The sequence below is a fragment of the Drosophila kikkawai genome, chromosome 3R (assembly GCF_030179895.1).
Source record: "Drosophila kikkawai strain 14028-0561.14 chromosome 3R, DkikHiC1v2, whole genome shotgun sequence".
In the NCBI taxonomy this organism is placed as follows: Eukaryota; Metazoa; Arthropoda; class Insecta; order Diptera; family Drosophilidae; genus Drosophila; species Drosophila kikkawai.
In genome coordinates, this window is record NC_091731.1 from 27,286,195 (window position 1) to 27,301,393 (window position 15,199).

General features: G+C 42.0%; 2 protein-coding genes across 12 annotated transcripts in view; both read left to right on the plus strand.

The window, feature by feature from the left end:
- The window catches only part of Alh (coiled coil domain containing protein Alhambra), a 29,867-nt gene that overhangs the window by 6,071 nt on the left and 8,597 nt on the right, over nucleotides 1–15,199 (plus strand). The window contains exon 1 of one of the 9 annotated variants that reach the window (XM_017175963.3): nucleotides 10,919–12,234. The exons of 7 other annotated variants lie outside the window; for them this stretch is intronic. In XM_017175963.3, the coding sequence (XP_017031452.1) occupies nucleotides 11,638–12,234 (597 nt within the window). In that variant the 5' untranslated portion in view covers nucleotides 10,919–11,637. Of the gene's footprint in view, nucleotides 1–10,918; nucleotides 12,235–15,199 lie in introns of those variants that run through there. One more of the 9 variants, XM_017175964.2, reaches the window with a different exon arrangement.
- Nucleotides 355–5,092, plus strand: Mlp84B (Muscle LIM protein at 84B). 3 transcript variants are annotated; one of them, XM_017175967.3, is made up of 2 exons: nucleotides 355–456; nucleotides 2,646–5,092. In XM_017175967.3, the coding sequence occupies exon 2, from the start codon at nucleotides 2,734–2,736 to the stop codon at nucleotides 4,219–4,221; it is 1,488 nt and encodes a 495-aa protein (XP_017031456.1). In that variant the 5' UTR covers nucleotides 355–456; nucleotides 2,646–2,733; the 3' UTR covers nucleotides 4,222–5,092. The 3 variants fall into 3 exon arrangements, with proteins under 3 accessions (XP_017031456.1, XP_017031455.1, XP_017031457.1); XM_017175966.3 differs by lacking the exon at nucleotides 355–456 and adding an exon at nucleotides 1,483–1,599; XM_017175968.3 differs by lacking the exon at nucleotides 355–456 and adding an exon at nucleotides 1,595–1,611.

Here is a 15,199-nt window from a genome sequence, read left to right on the forward strand (position 1 = left end):
TGTGTACCAGAAGACAGACGGACAGTGACTTTGAACAAGACAGTTGAACCATGTTGTTGATCCATTTTTTTTTTCTGCCCTGTCATGCGATTTTTCTCCACCTGGAATATTTAGCTGGGAAAATACTCTGGTATATGAAAATTTATTAAAACACATTTCATATGGGCGTCGTCGAGAGCAGCCAGCAGATATTTGTGTGATTTGTGTTGGGCTTGTTGTTCGGGCCGCTAATGTACATACATATTTATATTTATTGTTGATATAGTCATCGTCATCCCTATCGTTTCGGGTCTCTAGCGACATCGTCGCTTACCGTCGTGCCGTGTGCAGACAATCACTCGAAGGCGTTTGACAAAATTTTTGTAGCGCGAGGATCAGTCGAAAATCGTTGTCAATCGAAGCTATAACTAAAATTAAGAAATTTTTCTCTTCCGAAAATATTATTACGAACGAAAAGTAAATATCCCTAACAAAAAAACAAAAGGACTCCATCATCAGCCATCAAGAATAATGCAAATATTTTCATAATTTGGTGTTGTGAGAACGAATATCGGTTATCGGTTAAAGCCGGCCCCAAACTAAAACGGAAACTGCACATTTGAAGTTTTGTCAAACGTCCGTTTAATTTTAGAATTTTCATGTGTAATTTGGCCCATAATTTGACCCACAAAATAAGAGAAGGAGGAGGAATGTATGGCTCCACGGAGGAAGCAACTTTTCCCACACGCAGTCGTATTTATAGATTTCAATTTTTTAGTGGAAGCTCTTTTTCAGCAGCTGTTTGAGTCAATGAAAAAATGGAAATTGCCGCCTGTGAGGAGTTGTTTTTTAACGTGATACAGTGGTTGAAAAATATTTGATAAATTTCAATTCAAGAACTTAATTTAAATTCGAATTAAAACCTTAAAAATTAGTACAAGAAATAACAACTTATTATTCATGCCTTCTTGAAAATCATAAAATTTTGAATTAAATGTTCAATTTTAGAATTTAACTTCAAGTTTTACTTTAGCTTTCCAATTTCAAACAATTTTTCAAAAAACTACAGAGCTTTTTGGTAGTTTTCAACACTTAAACAATTATAAATAAAGTATTAAATGCATATTAAATGTTTTCGGGAATATATAAACAAATTCCCAAATGCCCGTATCCGTGTCGATTATGCACCACAAACTTTACGATCTTGTCTTGTGCGATGCTGTGCTCCCCAGGGAAAAACATTTTCCCCCAAAAAGTTTTGCGAGCATAAAAAATCTAAGAAGAAGATGGCGGAAAATCTGAAATGAAAAACTTTTCTCAAATCGAGAAGCGAGCAAAATAAAATTTAAAAACCACAGGCTCGACACGACCAATACCATCATAATATTTCCATCCCACTCTCTAGCGATATTAGATGAAAACTGAAATGAAACGATGAAGGCGAACTGCTCTGCTCCGTGTTGCCGCACATCTAAAGTTTCCCGAGGAAAGTTTCTCTCGAGAAAAACTCGGTGGCAGCGGCGTGCCGTGCCGTGTGCACTCACAATTATATAGATTAGTTTGCTTTGAGCAATCTTCCAGTTCAGTAGTCGGCGTTTCCGTGTGTGGTTTCAGTGCGTTGTAGGTTCCGTTGTAGGTGTAGCTTTAGCTATATTGTCCAGATTGGATAATATTAACCGATATTCCGTGCTCATCTGACTAACACCAAACACCAGCGCCAAATAGCAGCCACAAAGATAGTTAACCCAGCCAGAGATGATCCTCTAGCGCTGACTCAGTTTTGAGTCCACCCCAGATCTATATGTATAGATATATCTGTCATAGTGGCGGTCATTTTTTGTGTGTTTCTACCTGTCTGTGTTATTTTTATACAGAATATAGAATTCTGAATAGATACACATTTATTGCTCATGTTTTCCTCTGTTTTTCTGTGTGATTCAAAAGAATTCCTTCTGAATTTTTTGTTGTTGTGAGAAAACTCTTTTTTTTTTCTCGCTGATCATTAACACAAGAATCTTGTGTATGTGTGTTACGTATACGCCCGGTTGGGTAATTTTCTAGCGCACAGGCGATGACGTTTGGACTGACAGATAAGATTTTTGATAGATTATCTCTGCATAATGCAGAAAAGTTGTGTGACTAAAGGATTTAGTACATGTACTAAAATTAGTTCAAATTGAGCAAAACAGAATGCAATGTCTACGACTTTCGAGAATCCTGATGGATTATACAATAATAAGAGATGCCGCCTTGCTCTAACAATTCATAATTATAAAAAAGTATATATTACAGAGTTCTTTTAGAGATCCACCATGGGACTATATTCATTCCAAACAAATATGGAATCTTTAAAAACCAAAGCTTGAACCATAACTACAGCTATTTGGTATATGGCTTAGAAAACAAAAGATTCCGTTAAAAATAATCCGATTTCATAGTCTACATTACTTGAGTTGAATTACATGATCATTTTATTCAAGTACTTAGTAGGCAGAACCACCGTTCAAATTAGTTAACAATAACAGAAATTACGCGATCGTCACAATTTGATGTGGCAGGTGCTTACCTCATTCATCCATCGCTCCTTCATCGCTTCTCGCCTTCAATCACCAATCCCCTCGCTCGATCCCATCGACTCTATGTGTGTTCTCTTTCTGCACTTTCAGATAATAAACATAATAAGTATAATAGTAATTGTACTTAAGCATAGATCATTTCAATAGCGAAACCAAAAACACACATAAAATATATAAAATGCCTTCCTTCCAACCGATCGAGGCTCCCAAGTGTCCGCGCTGCGGCAAGAGCGTCTATGCCGCTGAGGAGCGTCTGGCTGGCGGCTATGTATTCCACAAGAACTGCTTCAAGTGCGGTATGTGCAACAAATCGCTGGACTCCACCAACTGCACAGAGCACGAGCGCGAACTGTACTGCAAGACTTGCCACGGCAGAAAATTCGGACCCAAGGGCTATGGCTTCGGCACCGGTGCCGGCACTCTCTCCATGGACAATGGATCACAGTTCCTGCGCGAAAACGGTGATGTGCCTTCGGTGAGGAATGGCGCCCGCTTGGAGCCCCGTGCCATTGCCCGTGCCCCGGAAGGTGAGGGCTGCCCCAGGTGCGGTGGCTATGTGTATGCCGCCGAACAGATGTTGGCCCGCGGACGCAGCTGGCACAAGGAGTGCTTCAAGTGCGGCACCTGCAAGAAGGGTCTGGACTCGATTCTGTGCTGCGAGGCCCCCGACAAGAACATCTACTGCAAGGGCTGCTACGCCAAGAAGTTCGGCCCGAAGGGCTATGGTTATGGCCAGGGTGGTGGTGCTCTGCAGTCCGACTGCTATGCCCACGATGACGGAGCACCCCAGATCCGTGCGGCCATCGATGTGGATAAGATCCAGGCTCGTCCCGGTGAGGGCTGCCCTCGCTGCGGTGGCGTTGTCTACGACGCCGAGAAGAAGCTGTCCAAGGGCCGCGAGTGGCACAAGAAGTGCTTCAACTGCAAGGATTGCCACAAGACGCTGGACTCGATCAATGCCAGCGATGGCCCCGATCGCGACGTTTACTGCCGCACCTGCTACGGCAAGAAGTGGGGTCCCCACGGATATGGCTTTGCATGCGGCTCCGGCTTTCTGCAGACTGACGGCCTGACCGAGGACCAGATCAGCGCCAACAGGCCCTTCTACAACCCGGACACCACCTCGATCAAGGCACGCGAGGGTGAGGGCTGCCCCAGGTGCGGTGGAGCCGTATTCGCCGCCGAGCAACAGCTGTCCAAGGGCAAGGTGTGGCACAAGAAGTGCTACAACTGCGCCGATTGCCACCGCCCGCTGGACTCTGTGCTGGCCTGCGACGGACCTGATGGAGACATCCATTGCCGCGCCTGCTACGGCAAGCTGTTCGGACCCAAGGGCTTTGGCTACGGCCATGCCCCCACTCTGGTGTCCACCAGTGGCGAGAGCACCATCCAGTTCCCCGATGGCCGTCCGCTGGCCGGACCTAAAACATCTGGCGGATGTCCCCGCTGCGGATTCGCCGTCTTTGCCGCCGAGCAGATGATCAGCAAGACCCGGATTTGGCACAAGAGATGCTTCTACTGCTCGGACTGCCGGAAATCGCTGGACTCAACGAATCTGAACGACGGCCCCGATGGCGACATCTACTGCCGGGCCTGCTATGGCCGCAACTTCGGGCCCAAGGGTGTGGGCTACGGTCTGGGCGCGGGCGCTTTGACAACGTTCTAAACGAGTTTACTTATATTTACACCTATTCGAACCCCACATCCATGTCTGTGAACCGTTCCGATACTTCTGTCTAATGACCTATCTGTCTTAACACTAACTATCCCAGAAATTAGCTAACTTAGTCTTCGTTTGCTTCCAACGATTTTTGATCAACGAAAACCATTTTTCTTTAGGTTATGTGAGAATATAAGCTTAATATGAAACAAGAAAAAAAACAAGAAAGAATAATAAAAAAAAATTAAAACTTTAAACTGAAAAAGTTAAACCAAAAGAACTTACGACTCAAAGCGAAAGCGACACTAACCATCGAACAACAAAGACTAACGACCCTAACTACATAAACGACGTTAAACACAACGAGAAAGGCTAACTATCTGCAGGTAGTACAGTCACTGCAACGAGAAAGACTCTAACTTTCTGGCAGGTACAGTCACCGCAAGAGGCGGCGTCTGGGAAATAACGATGGAAACGAAGCAAACTACTGCGAGCCAAAGTCGTTTATTACTTTTTTTTATCACTATTTAATTTCGATGACCAGAGCCAAGTATGTCTTAATGCTCCAAACCGACAAAAATCCCCAAGAAGCATACTGTGTGCGGAAATGTTGACAAATTTTATATACACTATACGCGATGAACTATGAACGATGATGAATGATATGATATGATGTTGTATACTCTTAGCTGACTTAGTTCTTACGATATATACCTACGAAACTCTTGATTATTTATAACGTATTTATCATCACTCTCTAATCTTGCTTGCATTCTGATTTGGATATATAAACTATGATATATATATCAGCATACATACACGCATAACATCCAATAATATAATATATGCCCCAGTGGGTTCCATGAAAACAAAACGATTTCGAAAGTGTTTTTTCGTAGTTTTAATTGATTTAATTGGGTGCGCATACCGTAGCATCTAGATGGATGCCTGCATTGCGTACCAGGTGAGAATGGCTACCTGGTGGGTGGACTCGAGTCGGTCCGGTTACGGGGGAGGATACGGTTAGGATTGAGCCACTTCATCTGCGCTATATATAGACCGTTTCGACCGACAAACATTGTGAAAATATAATTGCTCAACATATATGCAGGCACCGAAAGTTCTCGACGAGATCTCCTTGGCTGTGTGTGTGTGCGTGCGCGAGAAAAACGATTCAAAATGTTCCATAACCGTCTATCCAAATGATTTTCTAAATATAAATATGACACAGCTGACCCAAAAGCTTTTCACGCCGCACTCAAAGAACACTCTTTCACTCAAGAGAGGCATTTAAGAGAAAACACACTGAGAAACAACTTGTTTATACTATATCCTTTATGTATAGTTCCTATAATGTTTATAACACGTGCTCATGCCTGGCCGATAAAGTTGTGTAATTAGTGAATCACTCAAGATAATTATTTTGGGGGAAAATGGGATGCAGTACTTACTGGCGAGGAAGATCACCTAGCACCTAGTTCCTAATGCATTCTCGGTCAAGAAATAATGTCGGGCACTTAGGAACTAAGACATCTGACGCCTCCCTGCACCCACTTGTGTCAACATTATTCACATTTCTATAAATTCCTCGGCATCATCCAAAACAACGTATCTAGAGATGCCTCTCTACGTTCTCCGTGACGTTGACCACGAAAATACATACGTTGCCATGGGGTTTCGCCAAAACTAAATAAATAAATCTTTTTTTTTGTTTGTTTCAATATTTTTTTTTTTTACCGCCGATAAATATTAAATAAAACGCCTTCAGCCAGGTGTGTTGTATGTTAGTTTTGGTTTTCGCAATAGTATTTTTAGACCTTCATAGTCAGCATCTATTTTCGACAGATTCGTTTTTGAAATTGTTTCGCATATGACACACGAATGATGAACGAACAACAACAATGCCCAATATTGTTGATATCTAAATATACTTGAAATAAATATATATTTTATTGTATATGGCTCTTCTAGTAGGTAATTAATGTTTAAATCCTGCCAATGGTTCAATGGTGCGAATAGATTTATGCCTTGCTGAAATATTGCTACTATTTGTATACCGCATCTAGAAAACGATTATGACTGGAAGATATAGAGCATATGCGGTCGATCGTGTTGATTTTAAGATCGCGGAAGACGAATGCAAGGTTCTTCAGGGTTCTGTTGTTTCGAGTTCGTTGAAACACTACAGAAAAGGAGGTTGATTGATTAAATCAGGAAATAACACAAAATGACATAAAAATTAAGTGATATCCATTGCACTACGTGACGTGACTGGCGTGCATTTGCCAGGCCGAGTTATTGATTTCACATTATAAAAGTGTCACCAGAATTCGCGGGGGTTAGAACAGACACAAACCGCATCAAAACGGATGCATGTTTGTTAGTGGCTGGGGATGCAAGGGCCACTGCTGTGTTTCAGTTTAGCCACAAATTTTTGAGTCAAGCCACGGGGGTTTGGTTGGAAACCGATTGGAACAAGGGGTCCGGAATCAAACGAAAGGACCTCATGCTGATGGTGGTGCGGACACACTGCATTGCCAAAAATGGTGGAAAGTTTTCCCGCTGATGATGGGTGGTGATTATTCATAAATTCTCGTCTGTGTCGATTATGAGCGGTTGTCAAAAAATGAAAAAGGAATACTCGAATACAATTGCTTTATACAAAGTTAAAATTAGGTTTTTTATTATTATTTTATTATATTCTGTCTCATCCCACAAATATTGAGTTTAATCTCAAAAGGCTGGACTTTGCGCTGGTCAAACTATTTTATTGCCGATTTATGAACACCCTCGTCAGATTCACCCACAGATGGTGATTATTTATAATTTGATGTCTATCCCCTCGTCTACCGTGTACTGTGCCTTGATTATGGGCGGTTGTCAGAAAGTCGAGAAAAAACTGGGAATTACACGTGCAACAAGGCACTCCTTGTGAGCATTAACGAAGGGCTGTGCTTTATGGTGGTACCGGTACCGTGTGAGGGTTTATTTTACGATCTCTTGCCTCCTTCCTTTTAAATAGCCATAAAAATCATTCCGACAAATACGCGTTTTCCTGGGGCAATTAATTTAGCGAGTTCCTTTTAGCGGGAAAGTCGAAAGCCGGTCACCCGAGGCAACAACACCTTGTTTGGACTCGGGTGGGTTGTCGTTGAGTTTTTATTGAATCCTTGGGTCGGGTCGCGTGTTGCCTGAATTTGGCATATTCATGGGTAACGACACGTGTCCCGTTATTGCGTTTTATGGCCGTGACTCTTGGCCAAGTTGCAACATTGATCTTTGAGTACAGTTACGGAGCTGTTAAGGCATATAACGCGTGTATTGTGTATAGACAATTAATAATTTTGACAGCTTTTTTAATGTGGATACAATCGAGACAGCAATTTATATCTTTTCAATAAAAATTTGGGGTAAACGCAGAGATAAAGCTATAATTTTGATTATCTGTTGAGCTACAACTGCCAAAATTGACAGCCATCAGTCGTTGAAAATGTTTTAAGTACATTCTTAATTTCTGATATAATATCCTTTTTATCGATTACTTTAGCTATAATAATTGTCAACGCGAACTCACCCTGAATTGAATACTCCCACGGTCTGGCAGCCCTGACTGTTCTTTCAAACTGACACTTGTGCAAATATTTGACTGTTGACATTTTTTCCTTTCATAATTTGATTTTTGAAACGCTCAAACTTACCCTGATGTCAACAGTGGTGCGTACGAAATGGGTTTGCTTAGTAGCGTGTGCAAAGTTAAAAACGTTGCCTGGCTCAATATTTGCCCAATTCATTTGATGTCTTGAGTGCTGGAAAAAACCCTTTTCAGTTTTGTTGTTTTTTTAATTTCTGTAATGGGTTGAATGACCCGTCATTGGCGAGACTTGAAGCATCATCACCTGTCTGAGCCCTGGGATTGCATTAATTAATGCATGTTTAGAGATGCTTTACGTTCTACGAGGGTCTGCTAATTAAAAATGCCAAATTGCTGCCCGCGATGACAAAGAATATGGTAACCAGCTAAGATACAGCACAACTTTTAAGAATCAAAATTTTAAATTTTAAAATACAGGTACAAAATTCAGAAGACATTTGGTTAAATACAATACCAGCTCTTTAAGGCTTCATAATAATTGTTTTAATAAAAACGATATGTATAGAACTTGACTCTGGTAATAATGGACATTCTAACTGTACAAAATAATAATAATTTATTCCTTTGGCGACGGCGGCACCTTTTTCTGATTTGATTATGGTTGCGATGTTGCAACGGCAACATTTGTGGCCACTGCCCCAACGTCCCCCTTGGACTGGGCTCTTGCTGGATTTGTTTGTTTTGTAAAACAGGCACGTTCACCTGTCCCTACACCCGTCCCTCTGAATCCGTTGCCGCCGTCGCCAGGTAAATGCCACTTAACGTTCATTTTTGTTTTTCCTCTACCATGATTTTTTGGAGCTTTGCGCATTCCCCGTTTATTTGCATCGCAAATTATGCTCGCTCTTTCCTTCACCAGCTGCACAATCTGTTTCTTCTTCAACTTCTTTTATTTATTGCCAATTGCAAACGTCTGCGGTGGTAATTCCTCCTCTCTCTCGATCTTTATTTTGCTCTTCCTCCTCTTTCTCCTGTAAACATTGCCTTACAATTCAATTATTTTTCATTTTCCTGTTTTGTCTTCTTCAATCGTCTGTCTGGCAACTACAACAACAATAGCAACAGCAGCGATGAGAGTAGAATTAACCTGCATGCCGCAATCTCGCCACCCACCCCCACTTCTCTCTGTCTTACTCTCGCTCTCTCTGCCGATGACAGGAATTGCATAAACCAAACACACACACACACCCGCTTGCTCTAGTAAATATGAACGTTTGTTTGTAACTATTGTTATACCCTTGCAGGGTATTATAATTTTAATCAGAAGTTTGCAAAGCAGCGAAGGAGTCATTTCCAACATATAAAGTATATATAACATATTCTTGATCAGCATCAAAGCCGAGTTGATCGTCTGTATGTTTTTACACAAACTAGTCCCTCAGTTGTAAAGCTATCTTCTATCTTGTTGTTTTTTTTTTTTTTTTGCTCTGCATATACATATATTTATAATGTATATTATATTAAATATTTAAAATGTTTTTAAAAATTTTGTATTTGTTGTTTGTATTTTAATTTGACCATATCGAATTGATTTTTAATCCAATTGAAAACTGCAAGGGTATACAAACTTCGGCATGCCGAAGCTATCTTTCTTTCTTGTTTTTATGTTGCGCCGCTCTCGCGCTCAGTACTTTGGCCTCATCTAGTAGCTCCTTCTCTCAGAGTACGAAAAGTGTTTATATGCAACGTGGGAACAGTTTATTTACAGTTGGAGTCAAGATTTTAGCTATAAGTACAAATTAAAAAATATTTATTTTAAAAATAGTTAAATTAGATTCACAAAAAAATTTACATATCTATGGATTTAAAATATTACAAGATTCTGTTTAGTTCTGTGAACCTAATAAAAGTTGTCCAGCTAATTTGACAAGTCTTATAAAAACGAAACCCTTTAATTAGTTGGTGATTTACGGTTTGATGTGATTTAAGCTGCCTCATAAAAAGGGCTATTATTGTCATCGAGTAACAGGTACTTCTTGAGTCCACCGGATTCCTGTTACATCTTGGCTTCTTTTTCTTTTTAGTTTCTTTAAATTGATTGTTCTTTGTCACATTTCTGTTTTGCTAAGCTTTCCTTTAGTCATGGCCGCTCTTCCTGGTCATTACAATGATAGCAGGTTGGTTGCTGCTGTTGTTGCTCTATCTTTTCTTTATTACATCAACAGCATTACGACATGAACTGCATTCGTTGTTGTTGTTTGCTTGCATTTGTATCTGAATCTGTATTTGTTGCGAGAGAGAGAGAGAGTTGAAAAGTGGGAGAGTGCGGTGCGTAGATTCACTTTTGTAAGCTCTGCTGCTGCACAGTCAACGTATCTAACAGTTAGATTTGTGTAATTTGCATATATTTGCACCTTGCTAATTGTTGCCAGGTATATTTCAGACATTCCCAAATGCTCGCTGGGTAACCGTTTTCCAGTTAACTCTTGTGCCTCCGTTTGCTACTCCACCTTTTGATATGTGTACACGTTTGTACGTCTGTATGTTTATTTTTATGCTGTCGCCGTGTGTTCTTCTGTTTTTTTTACCGTCTGCACACCGGTGCCTGTATGAGTGTGTGTTTGGCCTACGTGCAGACATAGGACGCACATAGCCTAACGCAGGCATAACAACAATCAGGGGCGTACATCGGAGGGATTAATCCCCTTTAAATTTGATTCATTGACCAAGAATAACTTTATTAAAAACCAAATTCTTTTTACTATGAGTATAGGATGTCAAAGGGCATTCATTTCTTGCAATGATATAACGCAATACCCACAAGTGCATATCAATGGTAAATGACATCGAAATTGTATTAAAGCCCGATTGAAATGAAAACCACTACCGAATACCATAAACTCCCTTGTATTAATTCCTACCTACGCTCCTGACTACAATACATACAGACGTCTCAATAATCCCCCCACGGAAAACCGGCTGCCAACCAACAACAATGCAACGCAGCTCTCCGAGAGAGAGGCTCTCTTTCGCTGCCGAGGAAAGCCTCCCTCTGACGGACGGCAGCCCGTATATAAGCAGTGAGCAGCTGAGAACGAGTTTTCAAAAATTTTTTCCAAGCAGCAGTACGGATGACTGCCGGGCGCTGCAGCCTCCGTGCCTCAGAAGCAGCACTCTGGAATTACAGTGGATAATTACTTGATTTTCGGTTTAATGTTGTGTTTCTGTGTTAAAACGCCGAGTATCGAATCCGTTTTATGTGCCGGAAATATGTGGAAAATATTCACGTGGCCCCAAGCATGTCTAAAGGGCAAAATCGCCAAGTTTTCATTTAAAAGAAATTGAGTTTTGGTGAAAAAGTTTAAACGTCGACGCGAGAGAGAACGTGAGAAGCAGAAGTCAGAGATAGAGGAAGAGAGAGTCGCCGCCACGCAAGTTATTCACCCCAACAACAACAACAACTGACACGGTGTGGATAGCCAGAGAGAGCAACGGGGGCGGAGGTGGTTTTCACGTATGCGCTGTGATTTTGTGATTGTGATTGTGTGTGTGTTTGCGAGTGAGTGAATACAAAAGACAGAAATAATAATAATGAAAACACGATACAACAACAAAAGCTGAAAGCTACTGAAGAAGAATCAAAGCCAAGAGCCAGAAGACTGAAGAACTGGAGAGAGAGCCAGTCCAGTTAATTACAGAGCACAAAGCAAAGCAGAGAGCGGGCCCCAAAAACCAAAGGCAACCTGGCTCTCTCGCTCGCACAAATAGTTAAGCAGCGAAGAAGAGGGAGAGGAAGCAGCGCGGTAGGAGGAGGAGCAGTAGCGGCCACAATGATGATGATGGACACCATGGACACGTCCCAGTCGCAGCCGATGGACGTGGCGCCCGCCGTGGCTGTGGCCGCCACTACCGTGGGCAGTGCCGCTCTGGTGGACTTCACCGCCACCATGGTGAGCATGGCGGCCACCGCCGAGGCGGAGTCCGCCGAGAGCAACAACAACCACATCGACATGGCCGAATACAAGGAGCATCGAAAGAACAAGAAGAAGAAGCGTGAGAAGCGGGAGCGAGAGGGAAAGGAGGGCAAGGAGCACCGCCACCACAAGCACAGGGATCGGGAGCACCGTGAGCACCGCCGGCACCGGGACAGAGAGAGGGATCGGGAACGGGATCGCGAGGCGGGTCACCACCATCTCCAGCAGCAGCATCACCACCACCATCCGAACAACAGCCAGCACTCTACCTCCGCCTCGTCGTCGCCCTCCTCTGCCAGCACCACCCCCTCGGCAACCATCGAGTACGTCGGCGGTTCCGCGTCCGCGTCGCCCTCATACTTGGGAGGTGGAGCGTCGGCCGGCGGGGGAGGAGTAGGAGGAGCAGCCACCACGTATCCGCACAATTTAAAAATACGCTTCCTGCTTTCCGGGGTAAGACATCTTATCGACAAGACACATTCTCTGGCCCAGGCACTCGCCCCTTGAATCGGAAAACACGGCTCCACAGGCATCCGTGCATCTAAACATCTGTCCCCGCCAATCCCTAGAATCTATTTTCGGAACTCCCTGGAAGGCTTTCTTTCATGTCAACCAGCAAGATTTGTAGGAAACCGTGGAGCTCTGAAAGAAACATTCTTAGTTTATTAGATGATATCTAAGAGTGAAGCATTTTTAAAGGAATAGTTTCTTAAAAATAAGATATAAATTACAGAAGAAAGTAAATCAATATGAAATAGTTCTTTGGACTTTAAGGAATACAGAACACATCATCGTTATATTTGATCTTCAATTCGTTTGTTGTCCTAAGAAAGAAAAATTATCCTTTCGCTATGGCTCTACTTGTGTTATATGATTGATCGTTCCATTGTCTCCCGTAATGTGAAGGAGATATTGGCCATTGGCATTGCTCTTTAAATTCCCTCCAATTCGATCCATTGTGAATACTTTTGATAATGGGTCCTTTATTTCCAATGCAACCCCCATATCTTCGTCCTGACACTCCATCAATAATTTAACCGCATTACGGCGTGTTACCGAGTGCAACGCACATCGTGCAACACATGCACCTGCAGCGCGGTGAGAGCGAGCCACCTGCCATGAATGCTGGCTGGAAAACAAAACGAAAGAAATGCTGAGGGGGAGAAGACACCTTCAATTATGCCGGGCTCCGCCCTTCGCCCGCATCTCCTGTCCTCCGGCTTTCCCTTCTTCCTTCATTTCACTCCAATTGGCTTAAAACGCATATATCAGAGTTGTGACACATGGTACTCGATTATTGATTAGTGTAAGTGCCATTAAGGGCGGTCCTAGCTCCCGCTCCGTTCGTGGACTACGTGATCAGCTCAGATAGCCAGTCAGTGGAGGGGATTCCGTGCAGACAGCTGTTCGCCTTATCCTTTCCTTTTTTATTTTCACAGGGCCTGCGAGAGGCAGCAAAAAAACACACATCCCAAGGGCAGGCCGGTTTCGCCGGCTGCCTGGGCATATCCTTGGGATATCGCATTGTGTCCTGCGCCGGGGCCAGGTCGCTGCTTCCTTCTGGCCTTGTGCAATACAATCAACATGGCACATTTGCTTCTAGTTTACGACAGCTGCCGAGCGCAGCACATCTTCCTTGCTCCCTTGTTATCGTATTCTTAGCTCTTTCCTCAAAGCTACCCTTACTTTTTTGTACTTGAGCTAGCTGTTGCTTCCTTGCGCCCGATTGATCCTCGGCTCGATCTCGTTACAGCTGCTGGCTGAGTTCTCAGGTAAGCCAGCTTGAGCCGATGTCCTGTCTTGGGATCATTGTGTTTATTCACCTTTTCCCTTTGCTCTCATCTTACCTTACCTTCTTCATTTTGCTTGCTCGTTGGCAACTCTTGCTCTAATTGTTATTTTAATTGGCATTCATTGTATTCCATCGTATTTCCTCCATTGCGGATTAAGTCATGAAGAATGAAAGACGTTATATACATATGTGGATCCTTAACTAAAAAATAGTATCAGATGGATTCTGGGAAGATTTAAAAGATAATTTCTAAATCCTTTGTTCCCTTAAAAATCCCTTTTCAATATTTCTTTAAATTTCCCATGTATGAACTTGAAACTTGCCTTTTTTAAAACAGTAGGTCACATTTCTACATATAAATATGAGGTAAATGAGATATAAATGAGATATAAGATAAAAAATATATCATCTTTCCATAGAACTATGAATGTGTTCAAGCTATCCCACCTCCCAAATTCATTTTATTATCCCAACTTTATTCGTTCCTAACTTATAGTCCTCAATTTATATATTATTCACGCATTATATTGTTACCGAATTATTTCCTTAAGCGACTGGACATTCTATCTAATCAAGCAAGAAGCACTTGCCAAAATCCCATCCTTTATTCTCTTTGATCCTTCAATTATCCCTTAGATAAGTAGATATTTGTAAGTAGTTTCCCCTTTGCCAGGCATTCCCCTCCATTTGCTTCGGTCTAAGCCTTAATTCAATAAAGGATATCTTCAGATGCTTTGTTTATTTCAGGAATCTGAAAAATTCCTGTCCTTTGATTTCACTGTCTACCAGCGACAGCCGGCAACAAACCAGCAACACTTCCTTCCTCCTCCTGTTTGCCAAAAAATAACGTTCAATTCAATTTGAATAATTCGATCGTTTATTTGGCAACGACTGCTTATTGTTTGCTCGGATGATTTTATATTTATTTTTCCAAAAGTCTTCCGCAAAGGGGACAAGGACAACCCTTTCTATGTGACCATTAACCCACAGCATTGTTTGCGCCCGAAGGGTAGGAGTGAACACAAAGATATACATACATACATAGCAGAGCAGACACGCTAATATAATATTTATAGTTGGTATTTTACTTCCGGCTGTCTCGGCTTGGCTCTCCTTTTATTGAATTGAATTTGTCGCACAATGGAAATAAAATTGAAATGTGCCGCGGAAGCTATTCCCGAATGCAAAGCACGCTCATGTTGTCAAAAAAAAAAAGTTATATACATATATTTAGCTTAGGGGTTGGTTTATTTGCTATCCTGATTCCAGCTCATGCTTCAGGCCATTAGCTGCAGCAACAGGATAATCACAATTCGGCAGCTGGCCTGCCGGAAAAAACGTTATAATGGAAAGAGGGTTAGAAACCCAAGCGAGAAGCTTCTACAAAACACACAGAACTTGACCATGAAAAGGGATTAACCAATTCTCCAATTTCAAAATACGCGAAATCCCTGTGTGTTAAATCATTTATAGGGTGTACCTCTAACATGTTTTTACAACTTTATACAACCTTAACTTTGAGGTTTTTACGATTGTATTTCAATTAATCTATCATCCGGTTTTCTATCAATATTTACTTAGACATTTTTGAGTCGGTAGAAAGTGTCTGGAAAAATCAATCTGTCT

Coding starts and splice junctions, on each gene's coding strand:
- Mlp84B (XM_017175967.3), top strand. CDS start 2,734: ATGCCTTCCTTCCAACCGATCGAGGCTCCCAAGTGTCCGCGCTGCGGC.